Below are 27,169 nucleotides of genomic sequence, written 5' to 3'. Positions count from 1 at the left end.
CGCCCCGCGACAGCCCCGCGCGCGCACGCCCCGCGACAGCCCCGCGCTCACTCGCCGCCCTTCATGCAAGGGACGGCAGATTCCTGCAGGGGCCACACTGCCACCTACTGTCCCATCTCCACAGCTGCAGCCACGGGCGCTCTCCCTACCGCTCTGCCGCCTCCCAGCTCAGGGCCAACTGCTTAATCCAAACGCTTAAATAAAAATTAGGGAAAGCGAGTAGTGATGTCGAGTAAAACCGATAACAATGTCCATTTTGAAAAGAACGGCAACAATTACATTCCAGTACACACGAGGAAAAAGTCTCAAAAGGTCTCTACTCCAAGCAGTGTGAGTTCCAAAACCTTACTTCACCTGTCTTATATAGAGTGAAAAACGAGGGGCCTAGGGACTCCTCAATCCACATGATCCTGAAGCACCTGCATGTCAGAAAGCGAGGCAGGCATTACCATCATCCTTAATTTATAGGCACAGAAACCGAGGGTGTCAGCTGAAGGCCACAGAACTGGGGCTGACACCCAGAAGTTGGCCTCCCAAGTGCAAACTCCAGCACATCACAAGCAAGGAAGGCACAAAGTGCTGAAATAATATAGGGCAGCAAACATGGATTCTGACTGGAGAGATTCAGAATGTACGACGATATTCTAGGCAAAGGGGACAGCTGCCATGGTGGCAGGCAAGAATTCAGTAAATGATAGCTAGTACTGCTTTTCCAAGAAAATTAGTCTTAACCGAGAAAAGGTAACAGATGCCTCCATGTGATATTTGCGCATTGCCGGGTTTTTGTTTTTTGGTTTTTTTCTGAGACGGAGTTTCGTTCTTGTTGCCCAGGCTGGAGTGCAATGGCGCGAACTCGGCTCACTGCAAACTCCGCCTAACAGGTTCAAGCAACTCTCCTGCCTCAGCCTCCCAAGTAGCTGGTTACAGGCATGTGCCACCACGCCCAGCTAATTTTGTATTTTTAGTGGAGACAGGGTTCTCCATGTTGGTCAGGCTGGTCTTGAACTGCCAACCTCAGCTGATCCGCCTGCCTTGGCCTCCCAAAGTGCTGGGATTACAGGCATGAGCCACCGCGCCTGGCACTGTTTTTGAGGCGGAGTCTGGCTGGAGTGCAATGGCGTGATCTGGGCTCACTGCAACATCCCAGGTTCAAGTGATTCTCCTGCCTCAGCCTCCCAAGTAGCTGGGATTACAGGCGCCCATCACCACACCCGGCTAATTTTTAGTAGAGATAGGAATTCACCATGTTGGCCAGGCTGGTCTTGAACTCCTGACTTCAAGTGATCTGCCCGCCTTGGCCTCCCAAAGTGTTGGTATTACAGGAGTGAGTCACCATGCGCAACCCGTTGCAGGTTAGACTCATTCTTTGGCCAACAGTTATTGCTTACTCAGGTATCCATGACAATGTTCCCTGGATTTGTGTGATTGACTATACCCAACACAAAGACACCAAGCACAGGGACCTCATTTCTTAATCTTCCCTATATACCTAGGAAAGTGCTAATAAGCTTTCCTGGAATTCATCATTTCCTTATCTGTATGCTTCACTGTACTTTGCTTATAAATTCATATACGGCACATCAGAACACGCCTTGCTGTATAACTATGAGTCCATGCTGGTCTTATCACTAGAACAGTGGTGCCCTAAAAGCATAGTATTAGCCCTACAGGGCATTTTAGGGTATGTGGAGGTTTTTCTTAACTGTCACAATGACTGGAAGGCATTACTGGCACTTAATGGGCAGAAGACAGGAAATTCAGATGACCTGCAATGCTGAGACTGTCCTGTATGTCAAAACACTGTCTCTAGTGGGAGCCAGGGCTCTCAGTATGAAAGACGGGAGATACAAATATGGACTGGAGCAAGGCAAGAAGAATCCCATGGGGAAGAACTTGGGATTGGTATGAACTCATTATTTGCAAAATATATATAGTATGTGTACATGCATATGTGTACATGTATGTATTTATGTGTATGTGCATTCATATTTTTCCAAAATCTGTCCATTGAATGGGCCAAGAAGCAAATATTTCACAGTAGCAAAAGGACATCTAGCACCTAGATCTTGTTTGCTAATGTCATTCCTCACCAAAAGTAACCAGAGCTCCTTGGAGAAATGGTTGATTCCAGGGCTAGGCTAGAAAAGGTGCAAAATGAGCCTGAAACACCTTGTTATATGGGAGAAAGTAAGTTATCAAAAAAGAAGGGAGTCGGGGGAAATGGAAGCCAGCTTGAAAGGGCTTCTATCAGCCAAGTATGGGATGATTAGACCACCAAAATAATTGAGGAGGGTAATGAATCATTAAAAAAACTCACAAATAGATGATTTAAACATAATGCATGATAATAAACAGATGAGAAAGAAATGAGAGAAAATGAAGGGTTCTTGCTTATAGTAGATACTGAGTGTTAGCTAGAAAATCTGGAGAAATTTTCAGAGTTGGAAAATCATCACTTTGCAGCCATCATAGTAAAAACTGATTCAGGCTAAAGCCATGAATTGATGCTAAATCTAAGAGCATACTTTTGATAAGCAACAGCTATTTGCATTGTACTAAAGTGTCTCCCCGTAAATATCCTATTAATCAAAAGGGAGAAAACCAGTCTGATTTCTACAGTGGAGAAATCAGACACAGTTGACTCGGTGATCAAAGTTGATATGACCAATGAAGGCATATGGTATCAGGTATGTCCACATGTGATACCCTGGCAGGGGCACAACATCACTCAGAGTATTCTGGCTGGGGAAGCATCACAACAATGAGAAAACAGCAGAAAAATCCAAAAGAGGAATATTCTATTAAAAAAAAAAGAGAGAGAGAGATTGAATTCTTTAAAAATATATAGGACAATGTTGTAAGAAACAAAGAAAGGATAAGGAACAATTTCAGATGAAAGAAGATTAAACAGACCTGACAACTAAATGTAATAGATGATCCTAGACAGCACCCTGTACTGGAGGAGGAAAAATGCTATCAGAGACATTATTAGGTCTATTTCCAAAATTGGGATATGAATAGTAAAGCATTATATTAATGTCAAAATTTCTGAAGTTGGTAACTGTGCTATGATTATACAACAGTATTACCTTATCTCAGGTAATGTACTCTGAAGTATTCAGGATAAAGAGCTATACATATTATATGCAACAAAGGCCCAAATGATTAAAGAAAGTATGTATACAGGGGAAGAAGGAGAGAGAAAGCAAAAACAAATGGATCAAAATGGTAATAACAGGTGAACATGAGTAAAAGTAGTGCTATGGTTTGAATATTTGTCTCCACCGAAACTCATGTTGAAATTTAATCCCCAGTGTAACAGTATTGATAGGCCAGTGGATTATGAGGGCTCTGCCCTATGAATGAATTAATCCATTCATGGACTAATGGGTTAATGGATTAATGGATTATCATAGAAGTGGGACTGGTGGTTTTGTAAGAGGAAGACAGACCTGAGCTAGCATGCTCAGCCCCCTTTCCATGTGATGCCCTGAGCCACCTCAGGACTCTGCAGAGTCCTCACCAGCAGGAAGGCTCTCACCAGATGCCACCTCTCAACATTGGCCTTCTCAGCCCCTCTAACTATACAAAATAAATTCCTTTTCTTAATAAATGATCCAGTTTCAGGTATTCTGTTATAAACAGCAGAAAACACACAGGTATAGAGGAATTATTTGCAGTTTTTGTAAGTTTAAAATTATTTCCCACCAGGTGCAGTGGCTCAAGCCTGTAATCCCAGTACTTTGAGGGGGCTAAGGTGGGCAGATCACCTGAGGCCAGGGGTTTAAGACCAGCCTGGCCAATAGGCAAAACGTTATCTCTATTAAAAATACAAAAATTAGCTGGGCATGGTGGCATTCGCCTGTAATCCTAGCTATTCGGGAGGCAGAGGCAAGAGAATCGCTTGAACCCAGGAGGTGGAGGCTGCAGTGAACTGAGATCATGCCACTGCACTCTAGACTGCGTGACAGAGCAGACTCTGTCTTTAAAAAAAAAAAAAAAAAAATCTAAATAAAAAGATAAATTTGCCATGCCATTTATGACATAACAATCACACCACCAAAAAAACAACCTATTTATAATTAATGGAACTCCATTTTTTCATATAAGCAAAGTATTCTTTTCTTATGGAAAATAAACAATTTTCCATAAATGCAACTCCATCTTGAGGGAAGACAGACCTTTGAATGAATCAGAATTTTACTAAGAGTTTTTCATTTTAAAAATAAAATTATGTCATTATGATACTGCTACTCCTGGTATTTGAATTCACCAGTATACCACAACTGGACCCAGCTAGATTTCTTCCATGTCTACAGTGATTCCACATTTATATGCAATTTTTACCTACTTCATTGTTTCTTACTGTAGTTTTGCCTAGGCATTTGTTTACACACTGAAATACATATTGTTTAAATTACTTCTCTTTTGTTTCTCCTCTGCATCATAGTGAAGGAGTTATATTGATTTTTAAATCTATGAATTTAGTTTCAAGATGTTAGAGGAAGAGTATGATAAAGCATTCGTTACGAGAAGGCTACCTAGGGTCTCTTGTAGAGAGAATCAGACTGTAAGTTTCTCACAGAGAAGCTATGATTACTTATTTCAGATCTTCCACATCTTTGCTTTAGCTGGCCTGTGCACATACACCCATTCCAGAGCTCACAACCAGTCCTGCTTGTGCAGTCACGTCATCGGGAAAGAAAAGGATGAGATCTCTGAAAACCCAATAAGGTGACCATTAGAGACAGCAATGTCTCCTGCACTTATGGGAAAAATTCATAAACACAAGGGACTTTATTCTTATGTGACACAAGCCCAAAAACAGTAAAAGAAATCTGGGGGAATATATTAGATCAGCATTGGAGTTGATCCAAAAATTACATCAGTCTCATAAAACTATCATCAATCTATTTACTTTATTAATGTTCCGATGATGTTATATGTACCAAAGGGCAGGCAGAACCAAAAGTCTAAAATATGTACATCTTTAAAAACTGTGCACTGAGTCAGTGATTTCTTTTAGGGCTTGGTATTCTATAAAAGAAAGGCTGTTGTCTGTGTAATATAACATAGGGAACGGGAGAAAAGAAAGTATAATTACAAGCCTAAAGCCTGGGAAGATGTTAATCAACTATCTTCCCTAAACAGCTTACATGAGATTGTAACATCACTTTCAAACCTGTCACCTGGCAATGAAATACAGAAGAGTCAAAAAGGGCTCTGAAGACCACAAGAGGAGTTAAGAAAATGAAGAGATTGATAATAAGTCAGAATGAAATATAAAATACGAAATTCTGTAAAACAGACAGGCTGAATGAAAACCCTATGGTGAAAATGGACAAGAAACAAAAGAGCTGTTTACATAGGCTAAGGAGACTAATCATGGAAGCAAAAAATGAAATATTATAAATAAACAGGATAAAAATGATTTTGCCATATATAAAAGTCTAACTCTTTAAGACTTAAAATGTGCTTATTTGAATTGAATCATCGTAAAAGCAAAATTTCATATATATATAATATACATAAATAATGGAAGACATATGGAGTGACTGAAAATGACACGTAATAAATAGTTCAACAGGTACCTACCAAGATGGCAATGTTCTTTTTCTCTTGCTTCCCATTTGTGGCTGTCTACATAGGCTGCAGAAAGCAGGCATCTTTTACCTGAAGAAACAGGCAATTATTTCAACAGGCATGGCTTTACAACAGGTTCATTTTATATATTTTATTAAATATATCATTGCTATCCTTTCAATTACTAGATTATATATCTTAAAAAATCTAATACAATACAGCAACCAATATTGCATAGTTCACAATTCAGTTAAGAACAAAATGCATTCAACCCCTAACAAGTAGAAGACACAGAAAAACAGAATTTTCACAACAATTTTTTAAAATAAAAATCAACAGGGTCTTGCTATAAAGCCCAGGCTGGAGTACAGTAGCTATTCACAGGCACAATCCCACTACTGATCAGCAAAGGCATTTTAATGTGCTTTGTTTCCAACCTGGTTCATCCTTCCTGAAGCAGCCTAGTAGTCCCCCTGCTCCTAGAAGGTCAGTCACCATATCAATGCCAAACTTACTGTGGACATTTGATCAGTATAGTGCACTACAGCCCAGGACTCCTGCAGTCAAGCAATCCTCTTGCCTCAGCCTCCCAAGTAGCTAGGACTAAATACACATACCACTGCACTATGCCTATAATTTTATGGATAAAAATGCTGATAATTTTGTTCCTATAACTTTAAGACTAAGAACCACTTGTTCCTAGTAAATTATACCCCAGGCAAGCCCTAGAACCCTTTCTTAAAACCAAAAACACCTGCTGACGGTTGCTTAACTCATGAATTAAATACCTTATAATTATTACGCCTAAAAACATTTTCATGTTAGATCCTTAGGTTTAACTCATGTCACATAAAGGAAAGAGTAGTATCTTACCCAATGGCCCAGCAGCCTAGTGGCAAATAAAAGACACTCACTAAGCCAAAGCTGAGTAACATTCAAGATAGCATACCAGTATTCCTAGCTCCTGGCATAATGCCTAGCCTTTGGCAGCGCTTAACAAACATGAGCTCAAGAAGTGAATGAGAAAGAATGCATGGTGAGTTCATCAAAATTTAAAACTTGTGCTTCAAAGTACAATCTCAGGAAAGTGAAAGTACAACCCAAAGAATGGGAGCAAATACTTGCAAAACATTTATCCAATACAGGACTTGTATCCAAAATATTTCAGTAACCTACAATTCAAAAATAAAAAAGACAAACCAAATAAAAGATGGGTAAAGGATTTAAACAGATATACCTTTAAAATTATATATACAGAGGTGGGGGGATCGCTTAAGCTCAGGAGTTCGAGACCAGCCTGGGAAACATGGTAAAAACCCATTTCTACAAAAAATACAAAAATTAGCCAGGCACGGTGGCATGCACCTGTAGTCCCAGCTACTTGGGAGGCTGAAGCGGGAGAACTGCTTGAGCCTGGGAGGTAGAGGTTGCAGTGAGTCAAAATCATGCCACTGTACCCCAGGCTGGGCAACAGAGTGAGACTGTTTCAAAAAGAAAAAAAAAAAAAAATGCACACAAACAGCCAAATCACAATGACAGATGCTTAACATAATTTGCCATTAGAGAAATGCAAAACAAAATCACCTATAGAAACGAATGCGCTCACTACAATGACTACCATCAAAAAACAGATAAGGACAGCTGCTGGGGAGGATGCAGAGAAACCAGAAACTCATACCTTACTGGAGAGAACATAAAACAATGCAGCTGCTTTTTAAAGAATTTGGCAGTTCCTCAAAATGTTAACATGGAGTTACTCTATGACCCAGCAATTCCACTCCCAGGTTTACAATCAAGAAATGTGTGGCCGGGCGCGGTGGCTCACGCCTATAATCCCAGCACTTTGGGAGGCCGAGGCGGGTGGATCACGAGGTCAAGAGATCGAGACCATCCTGGTCAACATGGTGAAACCCCGTCTCTACTAAAAATACAAAAAATTAGCTGGGCATGGTGGTGCGTGCCTGTAATCCCAGCTACTCAGGAGGCAGAGGCAGGAGAATTGCTTGAACCCAGGAGGCGGAGGTTGCGGTGAGCCGAGATCGCGCCATTGCACTCCAGCCTAGATAACAAGAGCGAAACTCCATCTCAAAAAAAAAAAAAAAAAAAAAGTGAAAACTTGTGTCCACAGAAAATTTGTACACAAATGTTCACAGTAGTATTATTCATAATGGACAAAAAGTGGAAACAACCCAAATATCCATCAATTGATGAACAGATAAAAAGTGGCATACCCTTACAATGGAATAGTATTTGCAATAAAAAATGAAGTACTAATACATGCTACAACATGGATGAATCTTGAAAACATATTAAGTAAAAAAGATGCCAGTCACAAAAGACCAAATATATGATTCCATTATATGAACTATCCAGAACAGGCAAGCCTGTAGAGACAGAAAGTAGATTCACGGTTGCTTAGGGCTAGAGGTGGGGATCAGGAAAGCTAGAGGGGAAAGGGGGAGCAACTGCAAATGGGCAGGGAATTTCTTTCTGGGATAATGAAAATGTCCTAAAATTGATGATAACAATGGCTGCAGAACTCTGTGTTTATACTAAAACCTTTGAATTGTATACTTCATTTGTTGTTTTGTTTGTTTTTGAGACAGAGTTTCACTCTTGTTGCCCAGGCTGGAGGGCAATGGTGAGATCTCAGCTCACTGCAACTTCCTCCTCCCAGGTTCAAGGGATTCTCCTGCCTCAGCCTCCCTAGTAGCTGGGATTACAGGCACCTGCCACCACGCCTGGCTTAATTTTTTGTATTTTTAGTAGAAATGGGTGATCCACCAGCCTTGGCCTCCCAAACAGTTGGGATTACAGGTGTAAGCCACCACGCCCAACCTGAATTGCATATTATATACGGAAGAATTGTATGGCATGTGAAGTATATCTCAACAACCCTGTTTTAAAAAACAGAAAAGATGACAGATAATTATGTTGAAGTCACAGCAGACCAAAAGCCCAACATAACTAGATGGCATGGGGGCTGATTAAACACAATACTAAAATGCTGTTGTTATTCTCTATCTACCTTCCAACTGAAACAAACAAATGCAAACACATCTGTGTGAATTTATACATAGCCCAATCATTCCCTTACTATAAGCACAGATCTTTACTAGACTAACATATCTAAATCTGAGTTCCACAAATAAAATAATGAGGCAACAATAAGGTTTCCTAAGACAGTTTCAAAAGGGGAACTAAGACTATAATTACTTAATTTATTATATATATACATATATTTTTGAGAGAGTCTCACTCTGTAGCCCAGGCTGGAGTGTAGTGGTGTGATTTTGCCTCCCTGTAACCTCTGCCTGCAGGATTCAAGCAATTCTCCTGCCCAGGCTGGGTAGCTGGGATTACAGGCGCTCGCCACAACACTCAGCTAATTTTTGTATTTTTAGTAGAGGTGGGGTTACACCATGTTGGCCAGGCTGGTCTCAAATTCTTGACCTGCTCACTTTGGCCTCCCAAAGTGTTGGGATTATAGGCGTGAGCCACTGCACCCACCCAGAAAAGACTATAATTATGTAAGTGCCCACATTTCAAATAGAGTGTGATTTTTAAAAAATTAGATATTTGGAATTTAGAAGGCATTTTCAATAGAAATAATATAATAAATTATTAGTTATATTCCTAGATCTACCAGCAAAGATGGATAAAAAGCTGATGGCATTATGTTAGGTATATGGCTGTCCACCAATTCAGAGTAAGGAGACCTGAGTTTTAGTTTGAATTTTACCAGCTGTTAAAAAATTTCATATCTTACAGTTGCAAATAAAGCTAAACTAAGTGACATCCTGCATCCCTCTATGCTCTGACAGTCTTAGAAACAGAACCAAAAGCATCAATTCAGAGAACCCATTTACAACTGATAGTTGCATTTCTACACAAATTGAATTTCAATTTTAAAACCAGGAGGATCTCTTATTTCTGTGGGGAATAATAGCAGCCTTCTCTATGTAAGCATAAGTTGAGGAGAGGGGGTTAAACTATATACAGTTGTTTCTGGATATCCATGGGGGATAGTTCTAGGATGCCCCCTCAGATACCAAAATCTGAGAATGCAGAAGTCTCTTACATAAAATTGCGTAGTATTTGCAAATAATCCACACACATCCCCTTGCATTAATTTAAGTCAGGGGTGTCCATTTTTTTGGCTTCCCTGGGTCACACTGGAAGAACAATTGTCTTGGGCCACACGTACATAAAATATACTGACACTAATGATAGCTGATGGGCTAAAAAAATTAAAAATGCTAAAAATCTCATAATATTTTAGGAAAGTTTACAAATTTGTGTTGGGCCACATTCAAAGCCGTCCTGGGCTGAGGATTAGACAAGCTGCTTTAAGTCATCTCTGGATTTCTTATTATACCTAATACAATGTAAATACAATGTACGTGGTTGTCATATTGTATTTTTCTTTAAATGTCTTTAAAAAATATTGTTATATTGTTATTACTATTAGGGTTTTTTTTTCTTTTTTAGTGTTTTTGATGTGCAGTTGGTTAAATCTGCAGAGTCAGAACGCTCGGACAAGGAAGCCAACTGTACTCCTCGATGCCAATGACTTGCTTACTCTCTACTTATTATTATCTCTTATTCTCCATGCCTTCATTCTAGCACATGCTTCAGTCTAGCATAAGTAGTCACCCTTCTATATTGTGGAGTCAGAAAGGACAATATCTAGATCATTGCTCAACAGTTCTGAACTGGAAGATTAAAAAGCTGCGGAGGTGATGGTGAGGAAAGACAGTACTCCCAGAAGGCCTTCTGTGTGCAGTTGTTCACGGAAACCACATGAACGGAAAATAGCTACACAGCTAATTCTTACTAAGGTGGCAAACACTGTGCATAACTTTTCACCAGGTCAACCACGGAATCTTCAGAAAACTGGTGGCCAACTATGAGGTTTCACATTGATGTTTAATGGCTGTTCCTAAAGAAGTGTGAGCCTTGCTTTTTTAAAAAAAAATAGGGCATGTGAGGTAGGTTGGAAAGGGAAGATAAAAGGCGCTGGAAAAATAGAGTGTGATTATTGCATTTTTATCAAATTATCAAATACATCTGTCTGGATTATGCGGTTAGAATCACTGCCAATTTGGCTTTTGTAAAAACTTTAAAACTTTTTGGCCCAGAGCGGTGGCTGACGCCTGTGATCCCAGCACTTTGGGAGGCTCCGGCGGGCCGATCACCTGAGGTCTGGAGTTCGAGACCAGCCAGATCAACATGGAGAAAACTCTACTAAAAATACAAAATTAGCTGGGCGTGGTGGCACATGCCTGTAATCCCAGCTACTTGGGAGGCTGAAGCAGAATTGCTTGAACCTGGTTAGCAGAGGTTACGGTGAGCTGAGATAGCACCATTGCACTCCAGCCTGGGCAACAAGAGCGAAACTCAGTCTCAAACAAATTTTCCCAATGTTTTCATTAACAGATCCAGTATGCAGGTTTTGAGTGGGCTGCCATTTCGTTCAGATATCAAAGTAATTTACAAGTAACTATTAGCATTTATTGTCTACACGTGAAAAACTAGCAAAGAAAGGTCAATCAAAAGTTGTGCTCAAGGTCATTATATAAAATGATATAAAATAAGATTAATATTTAAAAAGTATTCCACGAAGACCAGGGGTCCAGCTAAATGTGAGGTGGCGGGGAAAATGCTTATCTAAAGTCCCTCTAAAGAAACCTCAGAAGGGAGAAAAACTTCACAGCCTCAGGAATGGACACATTTAAGTTTTTCTTTTTCTTTTTTTTTTTTGGCAGTGTCTCGCTCTGTTGTCCAGGTTTGAATGCAGTGGCCCTATCTCTGTTCACTGTAACCCCCGCCTCCCGAGCTCACGCGATTCTCCTGCTTCAGCCCACACACCCACCCCGCCCCGAGCAGCTAGGGTTATAGGCGCGTGCACTACGCCCAGATAATTTTTTTGGTATTTTTTAGTAGAGATGGGGTTTCGCCATGTTGACCAGGCGGGTCTCGAACTCCTGGCCTCAAGAAATCCGCCCGCCTCGGACCTCCAAAGTGCTGGGACCACAGGCGTGGGATACTGTGTCCGGCACACATTTGGGTTTTTCGTAGTCAGCAAAAAGACGACCACCCCAACATATAAATCTGGTGAATCATACGCAAATTCCCTCATGCCACAACCTTCCACTGCTCTTCATACCTTTGGAGAGGCACACACTGTTACTTTAGGGGAGGAAATGGATCAGAGACCTTGTCTCCTTTTTCTGCGCTACCAAACACCCCAAATGGCTTCCCTAGCAATCAGATTCCAGAAACACTTTCTCTTCTCTTGAAAACCCTCCGCTCCCTTCACTCAAGAACAGAATAATCAGGGGCCTTAATGAAGCTGTCTCGCCAACCTGCAGGGAAGAGCTGAGACGCAACCACTTGCCGCGTCAGGAAAATCCCGCGCCGCACCATGGAGGCAGCCATCTTGGAGCGTACCAAAAGGAAGCCGGGGGGGTTACGGACAGAGGAAGGGGCGGGGTTACTCGACCTCTGGGGCGCCCAGAATTGGACGAATCCTGTTCGTCGCCCTCGGCGTCAGGACCGACGCCCCGCCTCCTCGCCACGGTTCCGGCAGTTGGTATGGTCCGTGACGGTATGGCTGCTGCACTTCGGCCTTCCTGTGGAGTTCTCCTGCAGGCCCTGCAGTTTTCGGCGTATCCCGGGGCGGGAGGCTCCGGCTCTGCCTGCTACCGCTGCCCTCTCGGAGGTATCGGCAGCCTTAGCCCAGTGAAGGAGGGGCGAGATGGGAGAGAAGGGAGTATTAGACCCCAGCTAGCATCTCTTTGGAGCTCCTAAGTCACTCACTGGCCTGGAGCTCACCCTTGCCATCTAGTTGCACGTGGATTCAGTGGTTGCCCCTGAATTGGGGTCGTGGATACCCCCAGTGCCTGCAAATCGAAGGATGGCTGGGGTCTTGACCCTGGGGCTGTAGTACTCCCTCAGATGGGGCGACGTTGCTCTTCAGGAACACCCTTCCCGCCTTGGGTGACATTTCTCTTTTTCTTTTCTTTTTTTTTTTTCTTTTCTTTCTTTCTTTCCTTTTCTTTTCTTTCTTTCTTTTCTTGTTCTTTCTTTCTTTCTTTTCTTTTCTTTTTTTTTTTTTGAGACTAAGTTTTGCTCTGTCGCCCAAGGTAGAGTGCAGCGGCGCGATCTCAGCTCACTGCAACCTCCGCCTCCCAGGTTCAGGCGATTCTCCTGCCTCAGCCTCTCGAGTAGCTGTGACTACAGGCGCGCGCCACCATGCCCGGCTAATTTTTTGTATTATTATTAGAGACGGGGTTTCACTAAGTCGGCCAGGCTGGTCTCGAACTGCTGACCCCATGATCCACCCGCCTCAGCCTCCCCAACTAAGTGCTGTGATTACAGGGGTGAGCCACCGCGCCCTGCTTTTCTTTTTCTTTTCTGCAGTTTGGGAGCAGAGGTCTTATGGAGTCTCACTTTTGCTAACAATCTAAAAGACCTTTAGCATGTTTCTTCATTTTTCAAAACTATCCTTTAACATCTCTATGAAAAAAATTAAATTAGAAAATGCTAGTGAGTGACGGTAAAAATATTTAACGCTGTCAAGCCTTATTTTAATGTATTTTACATACATTAATTCCTTTTCTCTAAACAACACTCAGCAAGAGAAGTAACATTCTTTTCTCCATTTACAGAGAAGGAACAAGGTTAAGTAATTTGCCCAAGGTCAGAGGGAACTGGTAGAGGCGGGATTTGAACACAGCCAACAATAGAGACCTGTTCCTAACCACTTCACTGGACTGCCTGTCCGTAAATAAATAGCAATTTTTATTGTTACCTTGTTATTGCAGCTCACAGAACTCTTGGTGTATGATTCTTTGGCCAAACTTCGTCCATTTTGTGTCATGCACAGCTGAGGATCCTAAAGAAAGGATGATGTTTCCCAAATCTACTCTGCTGTTACCAGTGATTTCCATGCATCTCAGATGTGTTTTGGGTTCACATCCGAGAGGCCTTAACCCTCATTTCACAGAAGACAAAACTGGGAATTCCACTGGCCACACTGCAGCCTTTTCCACTACACTATGCTTCTCCCTGGATAAACCAAAACTAAATATGCCTGTTTTACATTTAAATGTTAGATATTAGGTTTTTTTTTTTTAATGCCTTTGTTACCCTTTAATCAAATGGCAAATGCCTATTTGTACTTCAAATCCCAACTTCCTGTCAATCAGTCCCCACACGGTTAATCACTAACTTCTTTTGTGCACACAAGTAAACCCTCTTTTGGTGAGGATTTGCATTCGCTGGTAGTCCAGAAATGTTTTTTCGCAGGAGTTACTGTCACCTGTCTAATGAATTGTTTATAATAGGTGAAGATAAGATCAGTTAATCAGAGAGAGTCAAGCTCTACTCATGTTATTTGCTAACTTTTAAAACAATCAAAATGACTTTACTTTTTCCTTTCTCTGATTTTTAGCTAAAAGATACCTACTTACAGATAACATTGTGAAACTAAAAGAATTTCAGCATAAGAAAGTGGCTGTTGCATGTAATCTTCCTGGCACTAAAGGTAATAGAATCTATTTTGTTAATTCTGTAATTTACGTTTCTCTGTCTTCATCCCTATTCAGTGTCTCCTTCAGTGATTTTATTATGCCTTAGAAAAAGTTGAGACCGTTTATATTTAGTTTCATAGTGTGCTCTTATATTCAGCTCACATCTCACAGTTTGCTGCTACAAAGTCTACAGCTCTCTTATCCCTTTTCTTATGATCCCAGAGAAATACTAAGGCTAGTGCTGCCATTGGTCCTGTCTAGATCTATGCCACTTAAACTATGGTTTGAGGACAAGCAACGTCAGCATCTGTTGGGTGGTTGATAGAAATGCAGATAGAAAGGCCCCAATTCATTCATATGCACAATAAATTTTAAGAACTTCAGATGATTGGCTTTGAAACTTTTCAATGTAACCTTCAGTGAAAATGCATTTTATGTTACATCTCAGTACACACATATGTATCTATATATAAATGAAATCAAATGAAACAAAACAGTACTGTGTGTGATGGTACTTTTTGATATTTTTCACTCTGTGCTAGAAGTCAGTAGGATCAAAAATTTCTTTAAAAAAAAAAAGAGAAACCTGACCATCAAACCTAGGATTTCGCTGGGCATCAAGGCTCATGCCTATAACTTCAGCACTTTGGGAGGCCAAGGCAGGAGGATTTCCTGAGCCAAGGAGTTTGAGATCAGCTTGAGCAGCATAGACCCCCATCTCTACAAATTTTTTTAAAGTTAGCTGGGTGTGGTGATGCATGCCTGTAGTGACCCTGTCTCAAAAAAAAAAAAAAAAAAAATCTCTGGGTTGCTTTGGGAAAAAAAAAAAAAAGAAAAGCAAACCAGTGTGTTTGGGGATTGTAGAGTAGAGGAAACATAATTAGCAAAATATTGGTAATTATTGAGGCTGGAAAATGGCACATAGAGGTATTATTATACTGTTCTTTCATTTCTTGGATATGTTTGAAGATTTTTGTTATAAAAAGCTAAAAACACAAGAACACCACCTTAGGTCTTACTACTTTTCAGCACCTGAGAAATCTTGTTTCATTCATTCTCTCCCTCCTGCACAGAGTTCTTCCCAGCACTTTAAACCCATTTATTGTGTTTGGGTACAGCAGTGGTCCCTGGGAGTTGTGGATGCACCCCATTGATCCCCAGTTGTGAACACATCAAGACTTTCTTTTAATAAATCTTGGTGTCCCTGTTGACTTTTTCATCCATAGACCCAGGTCTCCTTCCTCTCAATGGCAGATGTTTGTGAGCTGATTAACATATTAACATTCTCTTTATTTTGTTTTGTTTTTTTTTTTTAAGAGACAGGGTCTCGCTCTGTAACCTAGGTTGGAGTACAGTCGGTGCCATCGTAGCTCGCTACAGCCTCAAACTCCTGGATTCAAGCAATCCTCCTGCTTTAGCCTCCTGAGTGACTAGGACTACAGTGCCACCATGCCTGCCTAATTTTTAGTTTTTCAGAGGCAGGGCCTCACTGTATTGCCTAGGCTAGTCTCAAACTCCTAGGCTCAAGCTGTCCTCCCACCTCAGTCTCCTAAAGTACAGGCGTGAGCCACTGCACCCATCCTGATACTTTCTGTCTCCATTTCCTCACAATTCAGTTCTCCAGAAATCAGTGTGCTCTCGCTGCTCCACTAAACATACTGTTATATAACGTGATATATGGGACAAAAAAATAAACCTTTGGAATGTGGGGAATATATTTATCCCCAGGTTAGTAGGCTCAATCTAGATTTCACTTATCTTTTCTTTCTACCGCAGGTATTTTAGATCCTTGTGAGGTTTGCAGTTAGGGCTTTATGTCATCCGGTTGTGATTTCCAATTGTAGTCTTCATAAGGTTGTGGCAGTTGTGTACAGGTTCTGAAAGGCAATTAATGTAATCATTGCCAATCTGCTCTGTTGTCAGACTGATACGTTTAAAACCCTGTCAACCTTTCATCATTTTGAGATCCCACAGTGGTACTCTGTTGTATACCACACCATTAATGTCCTCATCCCTCTGGCATCCTGGCTGTCTTAGTGGACTCCATCCTTTCTAGAGTTCAGCATGGTTTCTGGTTCATCTATCACAGCTCTTCCCTCCACACCTTTCACTCCCAGTTCTCTTCTGTCACTCATGCTGATTCCCATACCTAGAATGCCTCCCTCCTCCATTTCTCCAACCCAATTCAGCCCTTTTTTTTCCTCACTGGTACCCCTCCACTTTCACCAACCTGGTCTGTCCTGAGTCATAATAGTAAAGGTTGTAATAGGACCTTTCTGCCCACTCTGAGTTATACTAGGTATCATAACAGGACAGAAGAGTCCTATTATGTTTCTAGTCATTCCTGTGTCACCTCCTCCATTACTGTTTTCAGGTAGCTTTGTATAAGTAGAGCTTTTGCCTTCCCAAATAGGCTTTAAGTTCTTTGAGGGCAAGAACTATTCTTTATCCTTCTCAGTGTCTCACACACAAAGAAGGATACTTCTGAGTATGATTATATGATACATACTTAAATGTTGATTGATTTGTTTTAAAACACAAGTTGAAATTTTGGATTCTTGTTTTTTGTTTTTGGTTTTTTTCCCTGAGATGGAGTCTCGCTCTGTCACCCAGGCTGAAGTGCGGTAGCGTGATCTCGGCTCACTGCCACCTCTGCCTCTCAGGTTCAAATGATCCTCGTGCTTCAGCCTCCCCAGTAGCTGGAATTACATATGTGTGCCATCATGCCTGGCTACTTTTTGTATTTTTGGTAGAGAGCGGGGGTTTCACCATGTTGGTGAGGCTGGTCCCGAACTTCTGACCTCAAGTGATCTGCCCACCTCAGCCTCCTAAAGTGCTGGGATTACAGGCATAAGTCACTGCACCTGGCCTCTTAAGGTTTATTAAGAAGGATTAAGAGGTACAAGATGTAATGTCATCTCTTTGATGACTTTAGACTTTTTAGATTGGAAATCACTTAGAAATATTTAATAGACTAAATCCTCATAGATCCGACAGAAGGAATGAAAATAGGAACAATAACGTTGCTATTTACTGGCAATTACCATATGGCAAATGCTTTACATAGATCATCTCAGGTAACCCCATGAGGAAGGTACCACGATCCTTAATTTACACATGAGGAATCAAGTCTCACAGACAAGGGTCTCCATCAGAGTGCAAGTGGCTGAGCTTAGATTTCAGCCCAGGTGCTTCCATCTCTAGAGCCTGTAACTGTTAACGTGGTTCTGCAAATAAGAATGGGAAGATCACTGCATTATCTCAAACGTAGTGGGTCTTTTCTTGTAAATCGAGAAGAATGCCCCTGCTTCTAGTTCTTGTATTTTACATGTATTTGTGCCTCTCCTTTCAGCAGCATTCCTTCATAGCTCTGGGCTTTGGAACAAATCCTATAACCATTTCCTGGCAGCTTCTGATACTGACAACAGTTCTGCCTTCTGGAAAGCAGATGCTTGCTTGGTGCCTGCTTTGCTTTTCACCCCACATTTTGGTGGGAATACAGCCCCTCCTTGATGCCAAGAAGAGGTGCTTCCTTTTGGTTTTTGTCCCCACAGTTGATCAGATACAAAGACAAGGGAGAATGATAGACTGTAATGATGCTGAAATGATTCTGTCACTAAAAAACTGTTTGCTGCTGTTTGGAGGACTGTTTTCCCCCCTGCCCATTGCATAGTACTTGAGCATACTTTCTAACAGCTGAGTAGAAAGAAACCAAGAGGAATGAAAAAGAGGTAAAATTGAATCAAATGAAAGAAACATGAGTCATGTGAGTCCACCACTGTGGACAAACCTACCTTCAACTCACATTTTCTTTTTAGTTTTCCTGTGTGGCTCTCTGCCAATTGATGGTTTGAGTGTCTAGCTACATTTTCTTTCTTTTTTCTCATGAGTCACCTGGAGATTCAGCTATTTGAGCCAAGCCTCTGGGACAGTAGTTCTCAAATTTCAGTATACCAGAGGATTACCTAGGGAATCAAAAATGCTAATTCTTGAGCTCTTACCCCAGAGATTTTATTTTACCGAGTCTTGAGTGAGCCTGGCCCTGTGCCCATGCCCCAGCTTCCTATGACAGATGCCATCTGCTGACACTTTTCTAGAGGAGATTAGCCAGTGATGGCAGCTGCGTGTCCCTGAGCCCCTCTCAGTGCCCTTTTGCAGTGAGCTGGGGTTGGACTTCCCCATCTTCACTAGGTCAGGCTCCTTATACTGCCAGTCAGCCTGAGTGATGGCCACCATACTATGTTTTCTTCCAGAAACCTATTTTAGAAACTTGGAAGAGAAACTCATCCAGAACAAGCTCATCTTGAAGGGGGAGTTGATAACCTTACTTCATTTGTGTGAGTCCCGGGACCATGTGGAGCTGGCTAAAAATGTCATTTACAGGTGAGGCATTTCCTTAGAATGCTGCCACCCTCATCCCTTCATACTCTCTTCCTTTCTGTGAGCAGCCTCATCCATTTCCAAGATTTTGCCACTTCTACACCAATGACTTTCAAATCTCTTTTTCATATGCCTGCTTTGAATTCCAGACACTTACATTCACTCATTGAGCACACACTTACTGTGTTCCTGCTACATGCTGGGTGCTAAGGATAGAAAAGCAGATATTTTATGTCTAAAGAAGTTACCAGCCTATTCACTAACTCCACTGACATATCCCCTAGGTCTTCAAATTCAACATGTGCAAATTCACTCCTCTTCCTCTGTTTTCCTTCTCACTGGCTAGTCACTCAGGATAGATATTTTGCAGCCTCTTTACTTTCATCTCATTTGCCTCTGTTTCCTGATAGGGTAAGAAATCCTGCTGCTTCCACTTCCTTGGTATCTCCCTCAGCTCCAGCCCTCCTCTTTCTCTCCTGTTACCAATGTCTTAGTTCACGCTTTAATGTCTTTCACCTGGATCCTTTCAGTGACCCTAACTATTCTCCCTCCTCCAGTCCTGCTATACCTTTCTGATCCATTATTAAAAGTTTCCCATGTCAGAAGGAACTCACATGTAAGCATAGCCTGCCACTGGGAAAGCTAGTAAAGGCTTCACTTACCAGGGAGCAGTATGACATCAAATCAACAGACTTCATTTCTGAAATTAAGTTCATTGTTCTTTTCCATTTTTTAAAAACTGTTTTCTTTTTCTTTCTTTTTTTATTGAGATGAAGTCTTGATCTGTTGCCCAGGCTGGAGTACAATTGCATGATCTCTCAGCTCACTGCAACCTCCACCTCCAGGTTCAAGCAATCCTCCCTGTGTCAGCCTCCCAAGTAGCTGGGATTATAGGTACCTGCCACCATGCCTGGCTAATTTTCATATTTTTAGTAGACATGGGTTTTGCCATGTTGGCCAGGCTGGTCATGAACTCCTGGACTCAAGTGATCCACCCGCCTCCGCCTCCCAGAGTGCTAGGATTACAGGCATGAGCCACCATGCCTAGCCCTCTTTTCCATTTTTTAAAGATCTGTTTCTGTACATGAACCTGGATTTTATATGTACATTTATAGAGAGAAATACAGGATAATCACATAAAGAATACTAGGAGATTATATAACAAGAGTTAACTGTGATTCTCTGGGAATTATGGATTATGTATTTTTTGTTTGTCTAAATATATTTTTCTGATTTCTCAAACTTGTCTACAGTGAATATTTTATAACATGAAAAAATGTCTTTAAGTTAAAAAAAGGAAAATTAAAAAATTCACTGAAAAATTGAAAAACACCAAAAAGTAGAAAGGAGAAATATATCACGAATTCTGCTGTTTCAGTTGTCTGTTGCTGCATAGCAAACCACACCAGAACTTAGTGGCTTAACACAGCGACTGTTTATTAATTCTCATAATTCTGGGATCAGGAATTGAGGCCCATCTCCACTGAGCAGTTCTTTGTTGGTGTCAGATGAAGCCACTCACTTATCTGCAGTCAACTGGTAGCTGGGCTGTACTGCATGGTCCAAGAAGGCCTCTCTTGAGTTTGTGATGCCTCATTGCTCCTCCATGTGGCTGCTCCCTATCTTTCTGGAGTGCCTCATCATTCATTTGTTGGTTTGAGCTGCATTGGCCCACAGCCCAGATGGGAGCTGCCAGGCATGATAGAGTTGCCCAGAATTGGCATGGCTTCTCTTGGTCAAGGCAAGATACCTGTCCAGATCCAAGTAAAGGGGAGGGGAAAAGGATTCCGCCTCTGGATTAATGGAAGGAATTGATGACGTCCATCTTTGGGGCCTGCTGCTTACATCTAAGAAACCACTGTTGAGATTTTTGCATTTTTTTTTCACAGATGCAAAGATTTCATTATTTTGGCAGATTTTCTTTTACATTGTTATAATTATTTCTGTGTAATTATTTTCTAAATTAATATAAATTTTTTTCCTTGTTAATCATATCCTTAGGAGTCATAGTTTAATGACAATACAATATTTCATTGTACATTGGATATTTTCATTAACCATGCCCATATTGTTGGACACTGAAGTAATTTATAATTTTTTACCAGTATAAATAATGTCATGATGAGAAACTCTCTGCATAAAACTACTGTTTGTTTCCTTTTGGGGATCAGGGGGTATGAACTTTTTAAAAATTTATCAATATAACTGTCAGATTATTTTCCAAAAGCATTATGCTAATTTAAAGTCACACTATATCTGCAAACTTAATTCTATATTTCAGTTTCACAAAGTTAAATCATTTCCCTCTGGCATGTTTTCTTCTCACACATTTTACTACACAAAGCTATTTGATGTTTATAAGAGTAGTAAAATGAGATAAATATTCTGAACACTCTTTCTACTCCTGTTTTTATCATAAATATTCAGAGTGTGACTCAGTTCCTTTACTGATGCTAATAACTCTCTACCCAGTTGCTGATCTTTCCCTCTCTACTTGCAGACAGCTGGACAAGATGGTTAGATCCAAGGCTCAACCATCATGTTCTCTTTCTTCCTGGGTCAGGCAGCCCATGACTGGGAAAGGAGAGTCATGAGCTGAAACATAAGCTTTTTATCGAGCCAAAAATGGGAAACATCTTAATACCCTCATTGTGTTGACCAAATGCTGTTTGGTTTATTGAGGGATTTTAGATCCTCTTCAACATTTCTTGCCCAGAAGGCAACTCATTATCTCAGTGACTTTCTAGCACTTTTATTAATGTGAATGTCATTTAGAGTGTTAATGTCAAATCAGAAAACTTGTTTTTGCTTTCTTTTGCTTTTAATCTGGCACAAGTTTCTCATGAGAATATTTACTGAAATATGTTGATTTTTAAAGATGTTTTTCTTAGCATGCCTTACATTTTATAAGAGCTAACATATGTTGAAGACTTGTGTGCCAAGCACATCATCTCATTTAATCTTCACACACACACAAAAAAAACTTATTGGGTTCTCTTCTTCCTTCCATTTTACAGGTGAGGAGACAGGGGCAGAGAATAGTTAATTAATTTGCTTATGGTCACACAGTTTATAAACAGAAGAGCTAGGACTTGAATGATCAGTTTGGATTCAGAGTCTAAAAACCCTTTACCACTATCCTATATTGGCTTCTAACAAATTAATTTATGAGTGTTGTAATGAAGCAGTAAATATTATTTGTAAGTTCTGTAAGTGGATTATGAAATGTATCAAAGTACACATCATCATCCTATTATGGTATCATTGTAGTACATGTGTTTAGAATAGACTAGCGTAATGCTACTCTGATTCCTTGATGATTTTGGCAGAAGGTAAAAAGCATTCTGTTTTGTTGTCAGCACTTTACTGCAAGGTATTTTAGATTCATTCATCATATTAATCTAAATCTAAAAGGAATATGAATATGAAGATTTATAATGAGTACATCTTTCTAAAATCTGATTTACACGTAATGAAGTGTTCCTTTTGTCATATATTGTCCTCTTGGTGTCTAAAGCAAAAAGAGTTGGTTATTGAAAGTAAATTTACAGTAGTGATATGCAGCTCTGACTGGCAGGCTGGCTGCCTGTAGAAGTCTCAAGCCACATAGAAGACATCATTGTCTTTGACATTAGCTTTTTCTTAAAAGTTCAGGCCAGGTGTCATGGCTCACCCCTGTAATCCCAGCACTTTGGGAGGCCAAGGTGGGCAGATCACAAGGTCAGGAGTTCAAGACCAGCCTGGCCAACATGGTGAAACCCCGTCTCTACTAAAAATAGAAAAATAGCTTGGCATGGTGGCGTGTGCCTGTAATCCCAGCTACTCAGGAGACTGAGGCAGGAGAGTTGAACTGGGATCCGTAGGCGGGGGTTGCAGTCAAGATTGTGCTACTGCATTCCAGTCTCAGCTATAGAGCAAGACTCCATCTCAAAAAAAGAAACAAAACAAAACAAAACAAAACTTAAACGTTCAAAACCACATTTAACTTGTTTAGCCAGGTGATCGTAGCTCTTGTGTACCTTTCCCAAACTTAGAAAAGCAGAGAGATTGCTATAAATTGTGAATGTGTCTGTTGGTTGTTTGCCATCCTATATGAGGATGAAGCCAGCCTCCAGGAGCATAGAGCATCACCCTACTTTCCTTTGTTCTCTGGGTGGGGCCTATTCTGATGCACTTACAGATGCTACTAGACTCCTGCTGTTTCCTAAGGTGTGCTCACACTCAGTCTCAGGGTTGTTTTTAAATTTAGAGAATGATTACAATGTATATTTTCCCTCTGTTTCTCTTATTTTATGTCAGCCTGCTATAAACTCTGTTTATTTAAATGCTTGGTATACTTCTGCACTCCAGGATTCCTGATTGTTGGAAATCACTTCTCCCCGTCCAGACTGTGAGAAAACCTCATTCTCTATTGTGTCCCAGCACCTGGCACAGTACATGCCGCAGTCTGTGTCTGTCCTTTTTCCTGTTTCCTACCTTTCGCTCATTGAATCATTTTGATTACCAGGTACCATGCAGAGAACAGAAATATCACTGTGGGGGAGTATAAGTTCGGACCACTTTTCATGAGGCTGTGTTACGAGTTGGATCTTGAGGAATCTGCAGTGGAGCTCATGAAAGACCAGGTTATTGTTTCCTAATTGTTTTCTGTGCCAATGTGTGTGTTTTTGGTGATATTGGAAAAGGCATCTCTTCCATGCACATTATTCCTGGGTTAGGTTTTCAAAGAAAGGCTGCTGGGCTGAATGAATAAGCACTTCCCTGCATTTTTTAGTTTCCTTGCAGTCAGTTTGTGTGAAGAGAGGTGGAGTAATATAGAACAAGTGTGGAAGAGGTATAGGTACAGATGATCCTACTTTGGATGTGTATCAGCATGCGTTGTATACCTACTCTTTCAAGGGCTTTCAATAGAGAAGAGCTTAACACAGCTTCCATTTAAAGACTGACATTCCTATCCTTTACCTGTGTTCCCTCTTTATTTTCTATTTGTATTTTTCTGGTTGAAGACTACATTTGGGAAGTACTTTTCCATTTTCAAAATACTTTCACATATTCTGACTTTCTTTTCCCTAAAACAAATGTAAATAAAAATTTTTACAGCTACTCATTAAATATTTACTATGTTTTTGGCATTGTATTTAAGTACTTTAAATGTTTCATTTTATTTGTTTTCCACAATAGTCTTGATGAGGTACATTTCCATTTTGCAGATAAAGAAACTAGGACCTAAAGACATTATAAATTCATTCATTCATTCATTATAAAGTCATTTTGATTACCAGATACCATGCAGAGAACAGAAACATCACTTTGGGGGAGTGTAAGCTTAGACCACTTTTCATGAGGTTGCAGTTCCCATAATCAGAAATAATTGCTAAATTTTGGGCCACAGCTGGTCACCAGGTACATTTTTGTGTATTTAGGAACTTATAAGCTGAGTTGTTCTTCTGCTTCTTACACTTTCTTTTAAAAATTAAAAAATATACTGTATTTACTTAGAAGCATTTAGAATGTCATCAAGACAGATGCAACTTTTTTTTTTTGCAATTGCAGAATGATACTCAGTTAACAGAACAATTATTTCATATAAGCTGCATCAGATTGAAGATGATAAAACTACCATCCCCATATATAACTAATTTGTGCTGTGCACCAACAACAACCTGCTTTAAATTTCCATGCCAATTTGCAGCCGCCGTACTATACCAGGCAAGGTTAGTTGCTATCGAAAATACCGTCAGGACAGGGCTATCTAAAGACACATTCAGTAGTGTGTTAACTATACAAAAAAAAGACACTGTACAGTTTAAAAACAAATCTTAACACAGCCTTACATTTCAATTTTCTTCTTTAAAAAGAGTGAGTTGTGTGCAGGAGGGTTAGATGCTTTATAGACAAGACAAAAACTGCACTAGAACCAACTTATTCATCATCATCTTCATCTTCTTCATTCTCTTCATCTTCTTGTTTTCCTACTCTTCCTACTTTTTCTTGCTTTTTACAGCCTTGACAACTCCCTTTATTGCTGCATCAGGCTTTCCTTTAGCTTGATATACAGCAACATCCTTTTCATATTTTTCCTTCAGCTTCACAGCCTTCTTTTCATAAGGCTGCTTGTCACCTGCAGCAGTGTCATTCCACATCTCTCCCAGTTTCTTTGCAATATCACCAATGGACAGGCCAGGATGTTCTCCTTTGATTTTTGGGTGATACTCAGAGCAGAACAGGAAAAAGGCTGAAGGAGTCCTCTTGGGTGCGTTGGGATCCTTGAGCTTCTTTTGTCTCCTCTTTAGGAAGGATATACGTTTTCATTTCTCTTTCATAACAGGCCTTGCTGCCTTTGCCATATCTGCATATTTTCCTTTCTCTTTAGCAGTCATGGACTTCCACCTTTCTGATCGCTTCTTAGAAAAGGAAGGAGTGAGGAATTGACTGAAGCATCTGGGTGCTTCTTAAGCTTCTCCCAACAAGTTTGCACAAAAAATGCATGTGATGACATTTTGCCTGTTGACTTCTTAGGATCTCCTTTGCCCATGTTTAGTTATTTTTCCTCAGCGATGCACAGAGTCAACCAGTGCCCATCTGGCTCTCACTTGCCCCAGCACTGTCTCTGTGGAGCTGAATGTACTTCAGCCTCTTACTCTTTTTTCATACAAAGCGTTTTCTGTACATGGTGGGTGTGTTAACTCTAGGCTTGCTCCTCTTTAATGACACCTGTGTATTAGAAAGATGATCAAGATATATCAGTAAGCAGAGAAAAGATAGTCTCAGAATGGTACAGATAGTTTGATCCTGTTTTTTCCTAAAAAAAAAAAAAAAAAGACACATATTAACATTAACATTTTAACAAAATATAGATACATATATGCTGGAAAGATATACACTAAATCACTTTAGGGAGTAAAATTATTAAAAATTCTCACTTTTTATTTTATATGTTTTGTATTATTTGACTATAAACATAATGTTGCAGTTAAAGGAAAACAAGTTTCCCGCTGTAATAAATCATAGCCATGACTATGATGATAAAAACAAAACTATAAAAGAAAGATGAAAGCAAAGGGTTTCTTTTTTTAGCCTACTTATATATGAAAAACTCGTGTATAAGCAAGTTTTCTGGAGTAGAATGAACAAATTCGAGTAAGTGACAGAGGACCTAATCCTGCTTCTACCAGAAGTGTTGTAACTTAAAACCCTGTAGCTTTGTCAGCATGGTAGCCACATTAGTCACTGAACTATGGCTAACTCAACTTTACATGCGCTGTAAGTATAAAGTATATGATGGAGTTTAATTACTTGGTATAAAAAAGAGAATGCAGGCTGGGCACGGTGGCTCACACATGTAATCCCAACACCTGGGGAGGCCAAGGAGGGCAGATCACCTGAGGTCGGGAGATAGAGATCAGCCAGACCAGCCTGTCTCTATTAAAAATACAAAATTAGCTGGGCGTCGTGGTTCATGCCTGTAATCCCAGCTACTCAGAGGCTGAGGCAGAAAAATCGCTTGAACCTGGAAGGCGGAGGTTGCAGTGAGCTGAGACCATGCCATTGCACTGCAGCCTGGGTGGGCAACAAGAGTGAAACTCTGTCTCAAAAAAAAAAAAAAAAAAAAGAATCCAATGTATTTTATTAACTTTTATGTTGATTACATGTTGAAAATTACATCTTGGATATAGTGGGTTAAATTATTTAGTCTATTTCTGTTTACATTTTTCTTTTTTTTTTTTGTTAACTATATATATATATATGTAAATATTTTACTGCACTTTAGGTTCTGGGGTACATGTTCAGAAGATACAGGATTGTTGCATAGGTACCTACATGGCAATGTGATTTGCTACCTCCATACCCCCATCACCTATATCTGGCATTTCTCCCCATGTTGTCTCTCCCCAACCTCCCTACCCCATGCTGTCCGTCCCCTAATCCTCCCACAACAGACCCCAGTGTGTGATGCTCTCCTCCCTGTGTCCATGTGATCTCATTGTTCAACACCTGCCTATGAATGAGAACATGCAGTGTTTGATTTTCTGTTCTTGTGTCAGTTTGCTGAGAATGATGGTTTCCAGATTCATCCATGTCCCTACAAAGGACACAAACTAATCATTTTTTATGGCTGTGTAGTATTCCATGGTGTATATGTGCCACATTTTCCTTGTCCACTCTATCATCAATGGGCATTTGGGTTGGTCCCAGGTCTTTGCTATTGTAAACAGTGCCACAGCGAATATACGTGCACATGTGTCCTTATGATAGAATGATTTATAATCCTTTGGATATATACCCAGTAATGGGATTGCTGAGTCAAAAGGAATTTCTATTTCTAGGTCCTTGAGGAATCGCCACACTGTGTTCCACAATGGTTGAACTAATTTACACTCCCACCAACAGTATAAAAGTGTTCCTGTTTCTCCACATCCTCTCCAGCATCTGTTGTCTCCAAATTTTTTAGTGATCACCATTCTAACCGGTGTGAAATGGTATCTTAGTGTGGTTTTGATTTACATTTCTCTAATGACCAGTGATGAGCATTTTTTCATGTTTGATGGCTTTATAAATGTCTTCTTTTGAAAAAGTGTCTGTTCATATCCTTCGCCCACTTTTGAATGGGTTTGTTTGTTTTTTTTTTCTTGTAAACCTGTTTTTGTTCCTTGTAGATTCTGGATATT

General features: G+C 40.4%; 2 protein-coding genes across 5 annotated transcripts in view; one reads left to right on the top strand and one right to left on the bottom strand.

Moving 5' to 3' along the window:
- Positions 1-12,070, bottom strand: part of MRPS27 (mitochondrial ribosomal protein S27) — a 99,980-nt gene extending 87,910 nt beyond the window's left edge. The window contains exons 1-2 of the mRNA XM_032278802.1: positions 11,952-12,070; positions 5,596-5,673 (exon numbers count right to left, since the gene is read on the bottom strand). Coding sequence (XP_032134693.1) covers positions 5,596-5,673; positions 11,952-12,024 — 151 coding nt within the window. The 5' untranslated portion in view covers positions 12,025-12,070. The remainder of the gene's footprint in view (positions 1-5,595; positions 5,674-11,951) is intronic.
- Positions 12,071-12,124: 54 nt separating this feature from the next.
- PTCD2 (pentatricopeptide repeat domain 2) overlaps positions 12,125-27,169 on the top strand; it is a 45,191-nt gene continuing 30,146 nt past the window's right edge. For 3 of the 4 annotated variants that reach the window (XM_032278810.1, XM_032278808.1, XM_032278807.1), the window contains exons 1-4: positions 12,125-12,307; positions 14,042-14,134; positions 18,374-18,503; positions 23,008-23,125. In XM_032278810.1, the coding sequence (XP_032134701.1) occupies positions 12,181-12,307; positions 14,042-14,134; positions 18,374-18,503; positions 23,008-23,125 (468 nt within the window). In that variant the 5' untranslated portion in view covers positions 12,125-12,180. The remainder of the gene's footprint in view (positions 12,308-14,041; positions 14,135-18,373; positions 18,504-23,007; positions 23,126-27,169) is intronic. The other variant, XM_032278811.1, reaches the window with a different exon arrangement.

The sequence above is a fragment of the Sapajus apella genome, unplaced genomic scaffold (assembly GCF_009761245.1).
Source record: "Sapajus apella isolate SASKATOON/1434 unplaced genomic scaffold, GSC_monkey_1.0 scaffold1, whole genome shotgun sequence".
In the NCBI taxonomy this organism is placed as follows: domain Eukaryota; kingdom Metazoa; phylum Chordata; class Mammalia; order Primates; family Cebidae; genus Sapajus; species Sapajus apella.
The sequence above is the reverse complement of the archived record's forward strand: the minus strand, read 5'-3'. Positions and strand labels throughout refer to the sequence as shown.